Source organism: Pollicipes pollicipes, unplaced genomic scaffold (assembly GCF_011947565.3).
Source record: "Pollicipes pollicipes isolate AB1234 unplaced genomic scaffold, Ppol_2.1 Scaffold_7261;HRSCAF=8764_pilon_pilon_pilon, whole genome shotgun sequence".
Taxonomy (NCBI): Eukaryota; Metazoa; Arthropoda; class Thecostraca; order Pollicipedomorpha; family Pollicipedidae; genus Pollicipes; species Pollicipes pollicipes.
This window is the reverse complement of record NW_023597054.1, coordinates 8,210,497-8,230,049: the sequence shown is the minus strand read 5'-3', so window position 1 is coordinate 8,230,049 and position 19,553 is coordinate 8,210,497. Positions and strand designations below refer to the sequence as shown.

At 46.3% G+C, this 19,553-nt stretch overlaps 1 protein-coding gene across 1 annotated transcript in view; it reads left to right on the top strand.

Moving 5' to 3' along the window:
- Positions 1-427: 427 nt before the first annotated feature.
- LOC119111933 (abhydrolase domain-containing protein 2) overlaps positions 428-19,553 on the top strand; it is a gene marked incomplete at its 5' end in the record, with an annotated part of 70,883 nt that continues 51,757 nt past the window's right edge. Inside the window, 1 exon segment of the mRNA XM_037235813.1 lies at positions 428-595. Coding sequence (XP_037091708.1) covers positions 428-595 — 168 coding nt within the window.

The following is a 19,553-nucleotide window of genomic DNA, read 5'->3' as shown; positions in this document are numbered from 1 at the left end:
CGCTAAAGCCGGTTAAATTATGAAGTTACCGAAGTTGTCGAATAAGTTGACCAGACCTGTTTTACCGCAGTGTCTACCATGACGTGACGTCCGCCAGGAGTGTGAAGCTACAATGCACGGCTTGAAGTGGGCTGCCGATGGCATTAAGTTGTCTCACAAGCTCGAGCTGAAACCAGGCCCGTGCTGCTGTGAACTAGGCCACGTTCTGTAACCTAAGGGCATTGCCACCGTCTTTTCGTTCGCTCACGAAGCCAGACTAAGGACACATCTGTGCCTGCACCGAGCCGGTGCGTGCGTCTTAAACACCTGCTAGAATGAGCTTTTCTTGCAGCGTGTTGAGTAAATCTGGCCGCTGCGCGGCGTGTAGGGTGCCTTGCGTTCGGCTGCGGCGTGTGTCCTTCGTGACGCGTCCTCCCGGCTGTTTTAGGCGACTTCACCATCGCCGTGTGTCCCGGCATTGGCAACTCAAGCGAGACCGTCTACATCTGGTCGTTCGTCCACTACGCGTGCCTCAATGGATACCGCTGCATCGTGCTCAACCACCTGGGCGCCCTCCGCTCCGTCAAGGTCACGTCACCTCGCATCTTCTGCTACGGTGAGCACCGCCCGACTCACGCAACTCTACCAGTTCCGTTGCATTGCGCAGCAGCACGGCGGGTGGTGCTCGACCAGTTACGTTGTACTCCATGGTATTGAGCGAAGTTGTACTGTATTGATCCATATTGACATCGGATTCCATTCCTGCTTTCCATCTTGTATAATCTCGTTCATTTTCGCCGCATGCAGTTTTGTTAGATTCTTCCAGGCCGTCCCTTGCTGCTTTTTTGCTGGCGTTGGACTGTCATTTGATTGGCAGTGTTAGACTCTGAGCTCATAGAAACATTGAAGCGATATTGTTGGTCGTCACCGTTCCAATATAAGCTTCAAACGCCCGCAGGGATGGACTGCTGCAAAGCATTAATCGCACCTCTCCATCGAGTAATGATAACAGCCCAGCGTGTGTAAACACATGGCTGGTCCAGCGCCGGAGAGCTGTGGCCCCAGCCGCCATTTACCCTGTTTACATGGGCAGCTCTGATTCGAATTGAGCCGCGACCCGTCCTCGATCCGAAATATCCGGCCCATGTAAACACTCACACCCTGTTCCGCTGATTCGAATCGTACGCCGGAGGAAATCTCTTCCCGTGAGAGGGTCATCCGTTCAGGAAGGGATTTCGTTCGAATGATCGATGGTCAGCTGTAAAAAAAAAACTGGCTGGCGCATGCAGTTCTGTTCCAGGCCATTTCAGCATTGTTTGGTGTTGCCGCCTTCCCACGGGTTTTTAGCTTTTGCTCAAGACGATCCAAGTCCAAGATGGTAACGGAAAAGGGAAAGAAGGTGAAGCTGACACCATGCTGCTAAAAATACTCTATTTGTTGGGGCCTTGTTGTTGGTGGCTACCAGCACAGAAATGCTCACGTAATTTAATCTTGTTAAGCGCTTGATCTATGCAGACGGCAGGCGTCAGCAGTGTTTGGTGTTATCTTTCCGCCTCAAGGTTAGATTAATTTACATCTGGGGCAGTCTCCATGCTTCCAAAAACCATATGGAGGTAACATGATCATTTTGCATAGCTTTGACTTGTTCTTACTTTAATTTTTGGATTGCTCTCGAAATTCTTGCAGAGAATGCCTGCAAGTTTCTTTCATTAAGTGAATACCTCAGGGCGCCAGGGTTGTTTTTGCAGACGTCCCTCCAATTAGGATGTTGGTTGCTTGTCAGTTTAATTTGCGTGAGAAAGGTAACTTAAAAATCCTGCATGATGCGAAGGATCAACAAGTATAGATCATTGCAGTCAGCTCAGAATGTGAAGTATTGTTAATGATAGGAGCACAATTGGCCAATGATGGTTTCAAGACATCAAGAAAGCAAATGTGAGCACTGGGTGGAAATAGCTGTTATCAGTACTCTGCTAAATCTAGGTTTGTTACCACATGTGGAAGACAACAGTGCATAAATGAAGTAACACCTAACACCAAGGCACGTGCTGCTCGGAGGACATGTCTCTGGTGCATATCATTACCTGTTTTTGTACTGGTGAGTAGATATATTACCTTGGTGTTTTTTTTGTGATCAGTGTCTTTGCAAGCCATAGGGTATGTAATTCAACTGCTGTCACAATGAATAAGTTGTTATGAATTTTAGGTAAGATTGCTGTCGTCATGACACAGCTCTCTGGCTGGTTCACATATTATGACCTTAAAACTGTACAAACACAGCTGTTTGTTTCACCTGGCCATCAGTCCATATCAGTCCAGTGCTGTTGACTGCAAGAATATCAAAGTATTTCAACTCTGGTATGTCAAGAAAGCAAATAGCTGCATTCTGACTGGTCAGTCCATGCCAAGGCTGAACGGCAATGCTGCCCTCAGGTACTGATGCTGCACTGGATGGGGAAAGACAACATAATCGCACGATTTTTGCCACTAACTGTATAACATTCAGGAGTCATTTCTGTAGCTTAGCCCATTATTGCAAGCTGCTCACAAATGCATTAGTGTGGGAATAGGTAATATGTTTCTGGGGCTGGGCAAAGTACATGACATGATGCTAGGTGGCCCATCTGATCAGAGTGTGGTAAGTTTGAGAGTACCTTTAGCCAATGCAAGACAATGCTCATTTCCTACTAGCCCTTGCATGCCAGCAAATATTCAGGTGTCCCAGGCTCCAGGTGTATCTGAAATGTCATCCTAAATAATGTTAGAACAGCAAGCCATGATCCACATTGCAGAATGGGAAGCAGTAGCCCTGCTTGCATTGCTTGGAGTTCTTATCATGTATGAATGGTCTTACACATATTACTTTAGCATCATCTCTGCCATTGCCATGAAGCGGCTTATATTTCTATTTACCAGTTCATTTCCTTGTCATTCTTCATTGCATTCCTGTGATCAAAGCAACTGTTTCTAGCATAATTATATGATGGAATATCTGTAAATCAGTTTTTCCCGTTTTGTACAAATTGCTGTGATCGTGCTTCTTGCAATGCACAATGTTCACATGTCATGATTCACTAGTAAAATTGTCACGTAACAGTAACTATGGGGCAGATATGATACTATGTGGGCAGTGCTGACAGGCTAACCATATGGGCAGTGCCGACCACGCAACTTTTATGTTTCAAGTGCTATGGGTTGTGCCGTGGCTATAAAGCCTATGAGTCCCGCACGGACTGTTTTCTAACGGAGTCCATCCTCCTCCTCGCCCTCAAAACCGTCTCGCGTCCACCATGGCTCTTGGCATTCGCCATCCATACGCAGAGTACCGACATTTTTTTTTTGTTCAGTTCGCCACGAAAGCGCAGTTTTCGCTCATAAACCGTTCCTTGATTCGTACTAAGCGGGATCGAACTATCGACCGTCAATTCGACGTAAAGTCGGTCTCGCGCATGTAAACACACCTCTGCGAGATGTTTAACGTCGCATGATCCGTTCCTGCCTTAATTCGAATTACCCTGGGCTGCCCATGTAAACAGGGTAGTTTACCCGGTTTACATGGACAGCCGGGGGTAATTCGAATTAAGATCGGTACGGATCATGCGACGTTAAACCTCAGGCCGATGTGCGTTTACATGGCCGAAACCAGCTTTGCGTCGGATTAACGGTCGATAGCTCGATCCCGCTGAGTTCGAATCAAGGAACGAATTATGCGCAAAAGCTGCGCTTTTAAGGCGAACTGAGGAAAAAATGCCGGTACTCTGCGTATGGATGGCAAATGTCACGAGCCACGGTGGACGCGAGACGGCTTTGAGGGCGAAGAGGAAGATGGACTCCGTTGGAAAAACGATCTATACGGGACTCAGGCTTTATAACCACAGCACAAGCCATAGCACCTGAAACACAAAAGTTGCGTAGTTAGCACTGCCAAATCTGTTCCATAGGTAGTGTTATATGAAAATTTGTGCTAGCGGCCTTAGGCATGTGAACATTGTACATTGCAAGGAGCACAGTTATATAAATTGGCACAAAACAGGAAAAAATGATTTATAGATATTCCAGCATAATTTCTGCTTGAAACAGTTTCTTCGATCACAGGTATTCAATCAAGAATGACAAGGAAGTGAACTGGTAAATACAACTATAAGCTACTTCATGGCAATGACAGGGATGATGTTAAAGTAGCATGTGTTAGACCATCCATACATGACAATAGCTCCAAAAAGTGCAAGCAAGGCTACTGCTTCCGATTCTGCAATGTAGATCATGGCTTGCTGTTCTTATTTATTTAGGTTTATATTTATTATTGTTATTGTCTTATTATGACATTATTTAGGATGACATTTCAGATACACCTGGAGCCCGTGACACCTGAATATTTGCTACCATGCAATGGCTAGCAGGAAATCAGTATTTGCTTCTATTGGCCAATGGCACTCACAAACTAACCACACTCTGATCAGATGGGCCACCCCATATCATGTCTTGTACTTTGCGCAGCCCAGGTAACACATTACCTCCTCCCACATTAATGTATTTATGAGCAGCTTGCAACAGTGAGCTAAGCTACAGATATGACTCATGAATGGTACACAGTTAGTGGCAAAAAACCGTGCAATTATGTTGTCTTTCCCCTTCCAATTCTGCATCGGTACCTGACGGCAGCATTGCCATTCAGACTTGGCATAGACTGTCAAGTCAGAATGCAGCTGTTTGCTTTCTTGACATACCAGGGTTGAAATACTGCTTTGATATCCCTGCAGCCAACAGTATTGGGCTGATATGAACTGATGACTAGGTGACACAAACAGCTGTGTTTGCACAGCCCAAGGATCATAACGTGTAAACCAGCCGAGAGCTGTGTCATGACGAAAGCAATCTTGGCTCGAATTCATAACAAATTATTCATTATAACAACAGTTGAATTACCTACCTCATGGCTTGCAAAGACACCCATCACAAAAAAACACCAAGGTAACCTATTTACTCACCAGTACAAACACAGGAAATGATATGCACCACAGACATCTTCTCTGTGCAGCATGTGCCATCAGGTTAGGTATTGATTTATGCACTGTTTTCTTCCACATGAAATACACAAACCTGGATTTAGCTGAGTACTGATGACAGCTATTTTCATCGAGTGTTCACCTTTGCTTTCTGGATGTTTTAAAACCATCCTTGGGCAATTTTGGTCCTATAATTAAAAAAGTTCACATTCCGAGCTGACTGCAATGATCTATTGTCCATATTTATTAATCCTTTGTATCATGCAGGAATTATTGAGTTATCTATCTCACGCACATTAAACTGACAAGCAACCAACGACCTAATTGTATCAAAAGCAAATATTCCAGCCCCTGCTTCCCTGCCAGTTGGTCTACCAGTATGATGTAGCTTCATATTTCCTTGAGGAACCACTCATCAGTGTTGGGCACATCCCTCCAGTCAATAGGTTGCCAACCAAATGTTGAAGTCGGAGGAGGAACATCTGCAAAATCAATCCTGGGGCCTTTGTGTAGTCACTTAATGAAAGAAACTATTGGTGTTCTCTGTGAGGATTGTTGAACAGTTGAATTACCTACCTCATGACTTTCAAAGACACCCATCACAAAAAAGCACCAAGGTAACATACTTACTCACCAGTACAAAAACAGGTGATGATGGGCACCACAGACATGTTCTCCGTGCAGCATGTGCCATGATGTTCGGTGTTAATTAATTTATGCACTGTTTTCTTCCGCATGAAATACACAAACCTGGATTTAGCAGAGTACTGATGACAACTATTTTCATCCAGTATTCACATTTGCTTTCGTGGTCTTTTGAAAGCATCATTGGACAATTTTGCTCATATCATTACAAATTATGCACATTCCGAGCCGACTGCAATGATCTATATTTGTTGATCCTTCGTATCGTGCAGGAATCTGTAAGTTACCTTTCTCACGCAACTTGAACTGACAAGCAACCAACAGCCTAATTGGAGGAACGTCTGCAAAAACAATCCAGGGGGCTCAAGGCATTCACTTAATGAAAGAAACCTAGAGGCATTCTCTGCAAGAATTTCAAGAGCAATCCAGAAATTAAAGTGAGAACAAGTCAGAGCTATGTAAAATGACCCCGTTACCTCCATACAGTTTTTGGAAGCATGGAGCCTGCCCCAGATGTAAATTTATCTAACCTCGAGACGGAAAGATAACACCAAACACTGCTGACGCCTGCTGTCTGCATAGATCAAGCGCTTAACAAGGTTAAATGACGTGAGCATTTCTGTGCTGGTAGCCACTTAAGGCCCCAACAATTGGAGCACTTTTCGCAGCACGGTGTCAACTTCGCCTTCTTTCCCTTTTTTCCATCTTGGACTTGGATCGTCATGAGCAATAGCTAAAAACCCGTGGGAAGGCGGCAACACCAAACAAGGCCGAAATGGCCTTGAACAGAACTGCATGCGCCAGGCAGTTTTTCTTCTTTTTTTGAACAGGTGACCACCGACGATTGGAACGAAATCCCTTCCTGAACGGATGATCCTCCCACGGGAAGGTATTTCCGCCAGCGCGCGACTCGAATCAGCGGAACGGCGCGTGAGTGTATACATGGGCCGGATAGCTTGGATCGAGGGCGGGTCCTCGCTCAATTCGAATCACAGCTGCCCATGTAAACAGGGTGAATGTCAACCCCGGTCTCCCCTGGTCACGACTGTCCTGGCAGGCAATGTGCTGCGCTCCGGCGGCGGCGGTGGCCGCAGGTGACGCCGCCGCCGCCGCGTCCCCGGTGGGCCGGGCAGCCGTGACGGCTCCCCCCTGTCGCCCCCGTTATGGTACACGTGGTGCGGGGGAAGGGGACGGACCCGCTGACGCACACTTACCCGGTTTACATGGGCAGCCGAGGGTAATTCAAATTAAGATCGGAACGGATCATGCGACGTTAAACCTCTCGCCGAGGTGCGTTTACATCGGCGAAACTGGCTTTACGTCGGATTAACGGTCGATAGCTCGATCCCGCTTAGTTCGAATCAAGGGACGGATTATGGGCGAAAACTGCGCTTTTGAGGCGAACTGAAAAAAGCCGGTACTCTGCGTATGAATGGCGAAAGTCACAAGCCATGGTGGGCACGAGACGGCTTTGAGGGTAAGGAGGAAGATGGACTCCGTTGGAAAAACGGTCTATACGGGACTCAGGCTTTATAGCCACAGCACAAGCCATAGCACTTGAAACACAAAAGTTGCGTAGTTAGCACTGCCAAATCTGTCCCATAGGTAGTGTTATATGAAAATTTTTACTAGTGGACCTGAGACATGTGAACATTGTGCATTGCAAGGAGGACGATCACAGAAATTTGGACAAAACGGGAAAAACTAATTTACAGATATTCCAGCATATATTTCTGCGAGAAACAGTTTCTTTGATCACAGGCATTTCATCAAGAATGACAAGGAAATAAACTGGTAAATAAGACTAAGCAGCTTCATGGCAATGACAGAGATGTTAAAGTAGCGTGCGTCGGACCATCCATGCTTGACAATAGCTCCAAAAAGTGCGAGCAAGGCTACTGCTTCCCATTCTGCAATGTAGATCATGGCTTGCTGTTCTGGCTGACATTGTTTAGGATGACATTTCAGATACACCTGGAGCCCGTGACACCTGAATATTTGCTACCATGCAATGGCTAGCAGGAAATCAGTATTTTGTTGTATTGGCCAATGGCACTCACAGACTGACCACACTCTGATCAGATGGGCCACCCAGCATCATGTCATCTACCGTGTGCAGCCCAAGAAACACATTTCCTACTCCCACACTAATGCATTTATGAGCAGCTTGCAACAGTGAGCTAAGCTACAGAAATGACTCATGAATGCTACACAGTGGCAAAAACTCAATTATGTGGTCTTTCCCCATCAAATGCAGCATCAGTACCTGAAGGCACCATTACCATTCAGACTTGGCATGGACTGGCAAGTCAGAATGCAGCTATTTGCTTTCTTGACATACTAGGGTTGAAATACTGCTTTGATATCCCTGCAGTCAACAGCATTGGGCTGATATGGGCTGATGGCTAGGTGACACAAACAGCTGTGTTTGCACAGTCCAAAGATCATATTATGTGAACAGCCCGAGAGCTGTGTCATGATGAAAGCACTCTTGGCTCAAAATTATAACAAATTATTCATTATAACAGCGGTTCACTTACCCAACTCAGGGCTTGCAAAGATACCCATCACAAAAAAGCACCAAGGTAACATATTTACTCACCACTTCAAAAACAGGTAATGATATGCGCCACAGACATGTTCTCCATGCATCATTTGCCATAAGGTTAGGTGTTACTTAATTTACGCACTGTTTTCTTCCACATGAAATACACAAACCTGGATTTGGCAGCTATCAGCCAGCATCATTTCCACTGACTGATGACAGCTATTTGCATCCAGTGCTCACCTTTGCTTTCTTGACGTTTTGAAACCATTATTGGGCAATTTTGGTCCCGTCATTAAAAATAGTTCACATTCCGCACTGACTGCAATGATCTATTGTCTATAGTTGTTGATCCTTTGCATCATGCAGGAATTATTGAGTTACCTATCTCACGCACATTAAACTGACAGGCAACGAACAGCCTAATTGCGTCAAAAGCAATTATTCCAGCCCCTGCTTCCTGGCCAGTTTGTCTACCAGTGTGATGCAACTTCATATTTCCTTGATGAGCCAGTCACCAATATTCAGCACATCCCTCCAGCCAATAGGTGGTCAACCAAATGTACAAGTCACGGGAGGAATGTCTGCAAAATCAATCCAGGGGCCCTTATGTATTCACTTAATGAAACAAACTATTGGTATTCTCTGTAAGAATTGTTGAACAGTTGAATTACCTTCCTCATGGCTTGCAAAGACACCCATCACAAAAAAACACTAAGGTAACATATTTAATCACCAGTACAAATACAGGTGATGATATGCACCACAGACATGTTCTCCATGCGGCATGTGCCATCGTGTTAGGTGTTAGTTTATGCACTGTTTTCTTCCAGATGGAACACACGAACTTGGATTTGGCAGAGTAATGATGACAACTACTTTCATCCAGTGTTCACATTTGCTTTCTTGATGTTTTGACCCCATCATTGGGCAATTTCGGTCCTATCATTAAAAAAGTACACATTCCGGGCTGACCGCAATGATCTATATTTGTTGATCCGTCGTATCATGCAGGAATTTTTAAGTTACCTTCCTCACACAAATTAAACTGACAAGCAACCAACATCCTAAATTAAGGAACGTCTGCAAAAACACTCCTGGGGCCTTTAGGTCTTAACTTAATGAAAACAACTTACAGGCATTCTCTGCAAGAATTTCAAGAGCAATCCAAAAATTAAAGTGAGAACAAGTCAAAGCTATATAAAATGACCATGTTTCCTCCATATGGCTTTTGGAAGCATGGAGCCTGCCCCAGATGTAAATTAATCTAACCTTGAGGCGGAAAGATAACACCAAACACCGCCGACGCCTGCTGCCTGCATAGATCAAGCGCCTAACAAGGCTAAATTACGTGAGCATTTCTGTGCTGCTAGCCACTTAAGGCCCTCAATAATTAGAGTACTTTTAGCAGCATGGTGTCAGCTTCACCTTCTTTCCCTTTTCCGTCACCATCTTGGACTTGGATCGTCTTGAGAAATAGCTTAAAACCCGTGGAAAGGCGGCAACACCAAACAAGGCTGAAATGGCCGTGAACAGAACTGCGTGCGCCAGGCTTTTTTTAGGCAGCTGACGACCGATAATTCGAACGAAATCCCTTCCTGAACGGATGATCCTCTCACGGGAAGGGATTTCCTCCGGCGTACGATTCGAATCAGCGGAACGGCGCGTGAGTGTATACATGGGCCGGATAGTTCGGATCGAGGACGGGTCCCGGCTCAATTCGAATCACAGCTGCCCATGTAAACAGGGTATGTGACTCACATACCGACGGTCGTTCGTTGTCCGCCTCTTACCCCTCCCCCCCGCCCCTCGGATCGGCAGAGAAGCGCCGCGGGTCGAAGCGGGGTGCGGAAGATCGATGGCAGTCCGGTTTTCTCGTCACTGTGCACGGGCCGGAGAGCGTTGCCACGAGGGAGTCACTGTTGTAGATGATCGCCGCTGCAGTTTTGTGAAGCCATTCGGGCTACGAGTGCGGTTGTCGGCCAGCATGCAGATGACGTAATGCATATCGGGAACTTCAACCCGACCGCTGTTTCACGGCTGAGTACCACATAACTGCTTATTTGTGCTGTGAATGTTGGGAGGGACTGCAACTTACCACGTAGACCACAGGTGTGCATGACCATGAGCTTCACTGAACATAGCGTTTTAACCGAACACCGAACGAAGCGCAGCCAGTAAGGAGCTTATATGTGGATGTGATGTGTGCCGTGTCAGATCGGGTGTTAGTCGTCAAACATTGTTTACATAGATCCGCCCCTATACGTCAAGAATTGCACATGGCGCTGAGTTCATACAAACGATGTCGCAGGGTGCGTATCACTGCACCGGATATCGCTGAATGAAGCTCAAGGTTTGTCAAACCAAGTTCTGAACAGTCAAAGATCACGCGTGCAAATAGCTTCCGTTTAATGTGCTTGACGCAGCTTGGCGTTGCATAGCCTGACCTAATCTGATGTCATATCATTGTATCCGCACGTAGCATCATAAAGCACATAAAATCAATTAAAGAGAAGCTTGTGTAAGTATTGCTTAAAGGGAAGCTGGCTACCCGTCTTAAATATCAGGGATCCGACCGCAAAATACAAACGGAGTGACCAAGATGTCATCAATCTTGAACTATGAAAGATGGAATTTTTAGATTTTCTTCGGTGTAAAAATGTTAGACGTTCGGTACTGAAGAGTTCAGCATCATGTGCAGAGCGATTCAGAGGTTATTTTACCCAAACTGCGACGGTTCACGTAGGCCCTCGTTGGGCAAAGGTCAACGGGGGAGGGGGCGGGACACTGAAAAACAGTGCGTTGTTCTGACCGTAGAAGGTTTCGATATCTCATATGCGCCCACCGAATCACTTTTGTTGTGATACGCGCAGCAAGTTACGGCGTCTGAGTCTGATGCGTATGGCATATTTCTCTTGCCACGCGCTTATTCTTTTTGGTGCAGTATTTGTTCGCAGAGCTTTGGTCTCGACTGGGCATTACCGTGGGTGACAGGCTTATGCTAGGAGGCACTCGCATTACGGCCGAAAATTAGGCCATACGTGCAAGCATCAATGTTTCGACTATCCTGTGCTTGTTGAGCTTGGACTTGCTGCTTGTTGACTTGTTTGTTGACCTTTTTTTACTATGCTTCTTGGTGAACAAGTGGGTTGCTGTTCAACGAATAAGATTTACAAGTATTTTTGATGGTTTCAATGTATTCAGTTAAGTTTTAATGTAATGGAAACCCTGTGGAGTGCTGCTGTTCATGTAAAGCGTTACTGACCGATACCGTCACACCCAACGACGCACGGCGTACTTTGGTCCATGTTCCTGAGCTAAGGACTCGGCCGTCGTCTCATGTGTTGCTCTTGGAGTGTGCAATACATTGATTCTGGATGATACTCACTAGGATTCTGGACATAAACGAGCTCAGTTTACATTCCGCTGGTGGCTTTTGGATGGACGTCGATGTGTGCGAAGCCGTTAGCGTTACAGTTCACCCGTGCTAGTTGCCACTCCGTGCCCAACCAAATGTGCTGTGATCGAGTTGTATCCTGTGACCATTCGACAAAAGCGTTTAGTTCATCGAGATGCATATACGGCTCACATCCGATCCCTGAAATTACAGTATTGGATGCTATTTGCCACACGCCGGGTGGAATGCATTATCTCCAGCCCCTTTGCAACTCTCAAATTAGTAACCGTGTTCAAAGTTCGTGTGTCCGGGAAAGGTCTGCAGAATCATATATTTGGGTTTGGGATTATCTACTAGGATTCTGGAGCACGCACCAAGTTTGTTTTTCTGTCGCGGTTCCAAGTTCACGTTTTCTGCTATGAAAGCCCGGTCCAAACATAATATTGGAGCACTACCCACGCACCCTCTCTTATGTCATTGATTGCTTCGCATGTTCGGCAAAGTTCAATTCAAGGTTATTTGTCGACACGTGCAGCTTGGCTCATTAGAATCAAACCTTCCACTTTTTGCGGTGTGGGAACCAGCGAAATGGATGCTAGTGCCAAGCTGTCCCATCGCCGACACCCAATTAATCATCCTGCCCGAAAAATATGTAGTGGTCAAGAAGGGAGCATTGAGTCCTTTCATACAGCTGGCTGCCACTTTGCTGCTGGCTCTCCCCGAACGGGCAAAATAAAAGCAGAAGCATACATGTTGTACGGAGTAAGCGATGCGCCCAGTTCGGTCGCCCTTAACATGAGGTATAAGGGACGGCAGAGGTCTTTTGTATATGAATATTAAGTTTTTTTGCAAACGAAAACTCCTCTGTTAGGGTCCGCATTCCCTGAAGCAGCAGGTGACGGGTTCTTCGACTGCCGCGTTGAAGGTCGGCGGTACACCTGGCGCGCCAGCTCGCGGTTCGGCACCCAATCATCGGCCGTGGATCGGCGCCGCGCCGCTGTTGGATATGCTTGCCGGCTGGGATTGGAGCGCGGCGACCGTTGCGGCGGGCGCTGACAGCCGCCCTGATCTGGACCGGATTAGATGGCTTATTACCGCCGCTGTTGGATATGCTTGCCGGCTGGGATTGCAGCGCGGCGACCGTTGCGGCGGGCGCTGACAGCCGCCCTGACATCTGCACCGGATTAGGCGGCTTATTACCGCCGTGTGGGGGCGTCGCCAATTCAGGCATGGCTCATGCAACGGCCATGAATCACCTGACTGATATAGATCGGGCACTCTTGTGCCCGTCACTGCCAGTGATTGAGGTAGATGGACGCGCGGGGCGATGACACTTCGACCAAAGTGCAGAACGTTGTAGCAACGGCAGATCAACCTTTAGCTCTCAGTTGTGGGCCACGAACGAATATCTGGGGCCAATGGAATGCACCGGTTGTTTCTGTGCGACTTCTCGTGCCATTATGATGATCATATTCATCATCATCATATATTTCTTCTCACACGACTGCAAAAAAGCGACTGCAACTGCGAATCATTGCTGAGCAAAAATCCGGATGGAGTACCACTATGCTCCTCTCCTGACAGAAAACATCATCCATGCACCGCTATGTCCGGAAACCGTCAGAAGTGGTTCGTGAGAAACAAAACATTACGTTGCACATGCTTGTAGCTGTATATACGTAGTGCATACCATGCAGTTAGTACACTGAGGCGACTAATTTTTAGCAAGTGATTTTAAACAAGTGAGCGTGCTGAATTGATGCCTCTCACGTATGCTGTATACGTATGGTGTCTGTTTCTATTGTCTGTTATTCGTAAGTAGTAGTGAACCTGTTAGTCAGGCACTTTTTATAAACACAGGCCTTGCCCGCCCCGCGCCTACATTTTTTAATTCTCCCCGCCACGCAGAGCAATGTTTTGGGAAAAAGCCCGCGGACACCCGCAAGCACCGCTTTTACCTATGTTAAATATTTAAGGTTTTGTCATGGTTAAGCCACACAACTGTTCGCTCTAACAATTGTACCCAACTTTTTGTTGTTTTAGTTTAGTTTTTCAAGGCTGGCACTGATAAATCTTAGGTGTCATTCCTGGTATACATGCTTGTACCTGTACTTGTACCTCAACATTCTTTTTGACCTGCAAGAAGAAACATAATAAATATTCCAATGTGTACTGCTTCAGTAGTTGCTTTCAAAGCAACGGTTGTTGAGGTTATCACATTTCGTTTACTTCAAGGCCTAGAAGTTTGACTAATTGTAAGGAAAGTTAGATTCTCAGAAGGGCCAAAACACACATCGCTTTTGGTCAAAGATGTAAAATTCGTCCAGGTGATAATTTTATGTCCCTCATAATATGCATATTCAAGGTTTTTGTAAAGACAAACCAAAACATCCTTAGCTCAAAGATCGTTGATATTTGAAGGAATGCAAGTATCATTTTCACAAAAAAACTGCTATTGATACTTAAAACGAACAGCCTCACAAATTGATATGCGTCGCGGACAACATATGACTAAAACATTGCTGAACTGCGAGCAGCACTTCAATGACGACCTTCTTCATTGCATATACAGCAGTACCAGCAGTGCCTGAGCGATGACGGACTATGCTTGCTTGCGTGCTGTAACGAGGCTTTGCATCTTGCTGAGATGGTGTTCTCAAAGGTGGATTAAGTTCATGATTGAAATCAATTTCCAGAAAGTGTAACTGCACTGCCATCAAATGCTGGAAGCCGTAACGCTTTACGCTCCATGGTAAGCAATACGCACTCCGTTGAAACAGCCAGCCAAAACAACACAGGCAAACGGTTTATTTCATAAAAGACAAGTGCGCCATATCTGACTTCACGCTAAGCGCTTTATCTCAGAACAGCTTAAATGTGACTACTAACTAGGAAAAACGACCTCGTTTGTAAGCCGAATAAACGTCGTCGTAAAATGGCACTGAGACACAAACACCAGAATATTTTGCGGCTAAAGAGTTAAAGCAGTTTAAACACTTGACGTGCTGGTGCGATGAGGACATGCTTTAGCTTAAACCGAATGAAATCATTGCATCTAAAGGCATTTCACTTTACCTTTAAAATAAATGTTTTTGCTTACTAACTTACTAAGTACTATACCTTAAGGTATTTCACTTCATCTGCTCTAAGCATGACTTCTGGGTTATTTATTATTTCGTTGCGCTGTTCGCTAATGACTACGTCATAAGATCTGTGGCCAGAACAGCTGATTTCACATGAAGGCATAGGTATATCATAACGTTGTATCGGATTGCATTTAGGGTGCGTTCGACTTCTTTCTTGTTACGTGCCAACCATGTCTAAATTCACTTCTTTACCAACTCAGAACATGCCTTACATGAACACAGTGCTGTCGCTTTACATGCTAAGATGTTCCCATTCAGTCGATTCACACGGACGATGCAAGAGAAAAACTACATCGATGCCTTGCATCCACAAAGCTTGGCATGCATTCGAAAACCACAAAGACTAGGCGTGCATTCATCAGACGTTACTGCTTATCTAGGTGGCGTAGTCTGCAGATGTATTCTGAGTTACAGGAGACTGGTTTGGTGACAATGCGTTTTGGATTTGGCAGATATTGGCATACATTATAATTCCAATGCAAAGCCCTCCAATGCAAAGCCCAAAGCCCTGTCTATTCAATCTAAGCAGGACCTTTTGGGTGGCGTCTGTTTGAACATGACTTGAGGACTTGAACCTGTCAACTTTGCCAGACACTGTGTGTTCTCATGATGTATATTGGATTTCATGAATGTTATCTATCCTTACGTGCCACTTCTTAAGTGGTACAGTACTTAAGCCATGTTATTTTGCTGATGTAGTCATTGGATGCCTCATGGTAGATTTGTTTATGGAAAGGTGTGCTTGGTATCCGGAAAACCTGATATATGCGGTAAAATATGTAAACCTTAAATACGTTGCTCCATTGTAACATATTGTGCAAAACTTCTCTTTTCATGAACATTTATTATGCTCAACTAAAAGACAATTGGTATTTCATATGCCTTGCAAGTACACCATTTGGAATAATTTATGTACAGAAGGCCCGTTATTAACCTGTAACTGTGTCTGAAAAAACAAAAACCTCGTCAAATGACCTGCGGTTTTTTTTTTAAAGCGCGCATGTTGCGGGCCTGTGGATTCGAAAGTAGCAGCCCTGCACCTATTATTTTCGTAGTACCTTATCTATGTATTAATTTGTTTTTTGCATCTTGAGTCCGTTCTCGGTTAATGGCTGAAGTCACCCAATTCTTGGACCTAGTCATACAAGGTGGAAACATCTTGGTGGTATGAAGTAGACACACACACATACACATGTTAACTTAGCATATTTTAACGTGCTTAACATGCACGCATGTTTTGACTGTGAGGTGCCCATGGGGGCATATTCAGGCGGTAGCGCTTTGTAAAGACATGACGAAAACTAAGAAAAGACACGAGATGTTATGCATTTACACATTTAACCAGAACGTATGCACATGCATTTAACAATATCCGGTTTCTGGCGTTGCAGGCTAACAGTCCCCCACGTTTTGAAAGTTTCGGGGGACGCGCCCCCTGTCCCTGGCCCCCACACTTGCTGTCGCTTTTGACGGGGCCGCTAAACGTCCTCCTTCCATGGGGCGCAGCAGGGCGAGGTGTTTAATGACCGTGAATATTTAACGGTGGCCCAAACCAAGGTGGGAGGGAAGGAGACGCCCCTGAGGACTGAAGGGTCGTCATGTGGTCCGTGAATATATCGTGAAGTCTGGAAGGATGCCCTGAAGAATGAAAGGGCATCCCTAACTCGTAGACTGGAAAGCTCCCGATCTCCCATCCCCCGAGGACACGTTTGGTTTCCGAGTCGTCTGTCCTGATGACGACAACGACGCCCATAAAAGTGATGGGTTGTAATAAGTTCGTGTGTAAGAAGCAAAGTAATAAGTTTAAAAATGCACCCCGAGGATAAAAAGAACTGTAACGCATCTAACAATAAACAGTGGCTTAAACTCAGGGGGTGGGGCGCCCGAAGACTCGGCTGAGACCGAGACCTCCGCTGACGCCCTTGGGATATCGCAGGGCCGGGCCCTTTTGAAAAATGACATGGCCTAGACCTTCATGGGCTGCCTAGGGGCAACAATTGGGGGGGGGGGGGGGGGCTGATGACATGCCCTAAAATCTAAGAAAGGCACTTGATGAAGAATAACAAGACTGCTTTAGCTCGAGAGAGGTGCCCACGAGGACTCACAAGATATCTCTAAGACCTGAAAATATGCTTTGATGGCTAGAAGGACGCCTTAACGAGGCTTGGCGCCCCAAAGCCTGGAGAGGTACCACAATGATCTGTAGAGCGGCCCCGACGCACGCAAACATGTTCCGAGACTGAAGAGATCACTTTAAGAACACAAGAATGGAGGAACGCCTATGTCTCTTAATAATAACACGAGCTACTTTCTAGACATTCAAGTTTTCAGACACACAATGCACAAGGTACACAAGTTTCAAGATGAGGCATTGGAAGTTTTAAAGACACCTATGCAGAATAAGGGAACCAGTATCGTCAAACTACGAAGCAAATGGGATGTGTCGAAGAATAGAACTCTCGCCTGTGTGCTGCATTTCAGTACCGTGGCAAACCATTGTTATACAACTATTCGTTCTGGCCCATGCTCCGTAGTTCGATGATAGAAATTCTGGTTGCTAGTACAGTATCACGTGCCCTGTGCCCTGATCAAGCCAAAAACATATCGGGAGGGGAGGGGGAGGGGGGGGGGAAGGGAGTGGCACCTCAATGTCGCGTGGGCCAAGCCCTCACGAAAGTATACAGACCGATGCCCGCACCAATGGCTGAAGATTCAAACCCGCTTGTCATGTAGATTTGGTGTAAAAGCGTGAGGCTTTAATTATTGAACATGTGATGAGGGTTCAGCCAGCCCAGGTTTTCACACACGTCCGAAAGTGTGAAAAGTGATATGAGCATCAAAGGTGAAAACTTTTATTGTTTAGCCATTTTATATTTAAAAGCCAAAGCCGAAGCCGAATCCAGTCGAAATGAAACAAATTATGTTGTGTAAGTATTCCAGGCTATATGGCAGCATTCCTGAGTCTTCATGAACATGTTGCTCACTTACAGTGAACTTGTGTTCCTGCGAGCCAGATCGACTAGCGGTTGCCACGCATTGCTGCCACTTATTGCGGTACAACGCTGCGTGCGGTACAACGAATTGTACCAAAACAATTCCATGCCGATCCCACATCATAACCTTAAAACGTGTAGAAATGAACCTTTCGAACCTGTTCATCAATGCGTTCATTTCTATTAAGTCCACACATCAATGATTTCCATAATTCCTGGGTACTATCCGCACGCCCGGGTGTGTCATGGAACGTATGTGCTTTCTCCGTAGTGCTAGGCCCGTTTATGCTATTGAGCTTGTTGGCCTCCCCTTTTCCTGGCGATGGCCGTGTGGCCGTGTGATGGCGGTGTGTCTGTCCGGGTGAAGCTCACACCCGGTGGGGCTGTCGAGCGCTGTGTCACGGAGCGCGCGCGGCCCCTGCCGTTGGCTCAGGTGTCCAATCTTGGTCGGAAAGCTGTTCAGCTCCGGCCGTGTAGTGTTACCCGATACGCAATCAATATCGGCCGCGCCATGAGGAATGCAGACCAGCGATGCGAGTGTAGGACGTCGGTGTTCCAGCGCACCACGGCCCCCTCTCAACGTTCCGTCAGCTGGGGGAACATTTACAAATTGAGGAGGAAGCAGAGGCAACTGGGGGGGGGGGGGGGGGGGGGCAGGGTCCGGTCCCTGAGACGTTAATACGCAGGCCTTCCTGTGAGCAATCAGCCACACACGCTGCGGGCCAAGCGTGGACCGGCAACGGAGCGTCTCAGCGGAGCTGTGAGCCAGCGGGGCGTGTGGTGACGATTTGTTGAGTGGGTCATTCCGCCGGCTTATTGATATGGCCGCGTTTAAATCAAGAGCCCTGACGACGTTGGTGCGAAGCGTGTCGCAGTGTGCGTTATCGGCACCTCGAGTATTTTTCAGCGTATCTCCGAGAAAGGCGCCAGTAAGTACGCAAGTTGTGCATTTGCATTCAGATGTTTCACTATTCGTACTGTCCGTGTGGTCCAGGCGTGGAGACGAGGCCGGCTTCAGCTTCGTCTTTGCGAAGCCGCAGTTTGCTCCAGTCGGCTCGGTTTCGGTTCCGAGCCATTGGTCACGACTGACTCTTTGTTCCATGCCATTTCAAACGGCTGGGTTCGGCTATGACTTCATGCCATTTTAATTGCTGGCTTTAGGTTCGAACAGCTTTTATCTTATGTCTCCGTCCTTAGCCTCATATTTTCCGTTACTAACTTCGGCTTTGTTATGATGTTTTTTCCTGCAGTTGCGACTTCACTTAGAAAAAATGCAGTTTTGCCTGTCGTGTGACCTTAATATACCACGCAACGTTTTGAGGTTGCGACGCATGCATGGATGGATGCCAAGAACCAATTTGTCCCTCTCAAAACCAATCAACACGTGACCACGAACGTAGAATTAACGTACGAAACGTTGTATACATGTCAACACACAAGACGAGGATGACGCTCCGAAAATTCGCCCATTAACACGTCGTCTCAGTTACTCCGCAGAACCCGGGTCTTGTTTGATCACGAATAACTTTAACAGACGCCAAAATTGCCTCCGTTTCGCAAAACAACGTTTTACACAAGCTTCGGATTTGGATTCGTTTTCGGGATTTTCACTGTCGGGTTCAGGTAAGGTTGGCGTTTTGTAAGTTCTAAGTTTTTAATACACGTGCACAAAGCTAGAAGCCTCGGCTTCGCACTCAGCTCTGCGTTCCAAAAATACAAAACATTTGGCTCCGGCTTCGGCTTTGCAGTTTCGAGCTTGGAAACTATCTGGTTTGGCTTCGACTTCGGCTTTATTTCATTGTCTCTGCTTTAGATTGGGCTTGACGGCAGAAGCACGGCTTC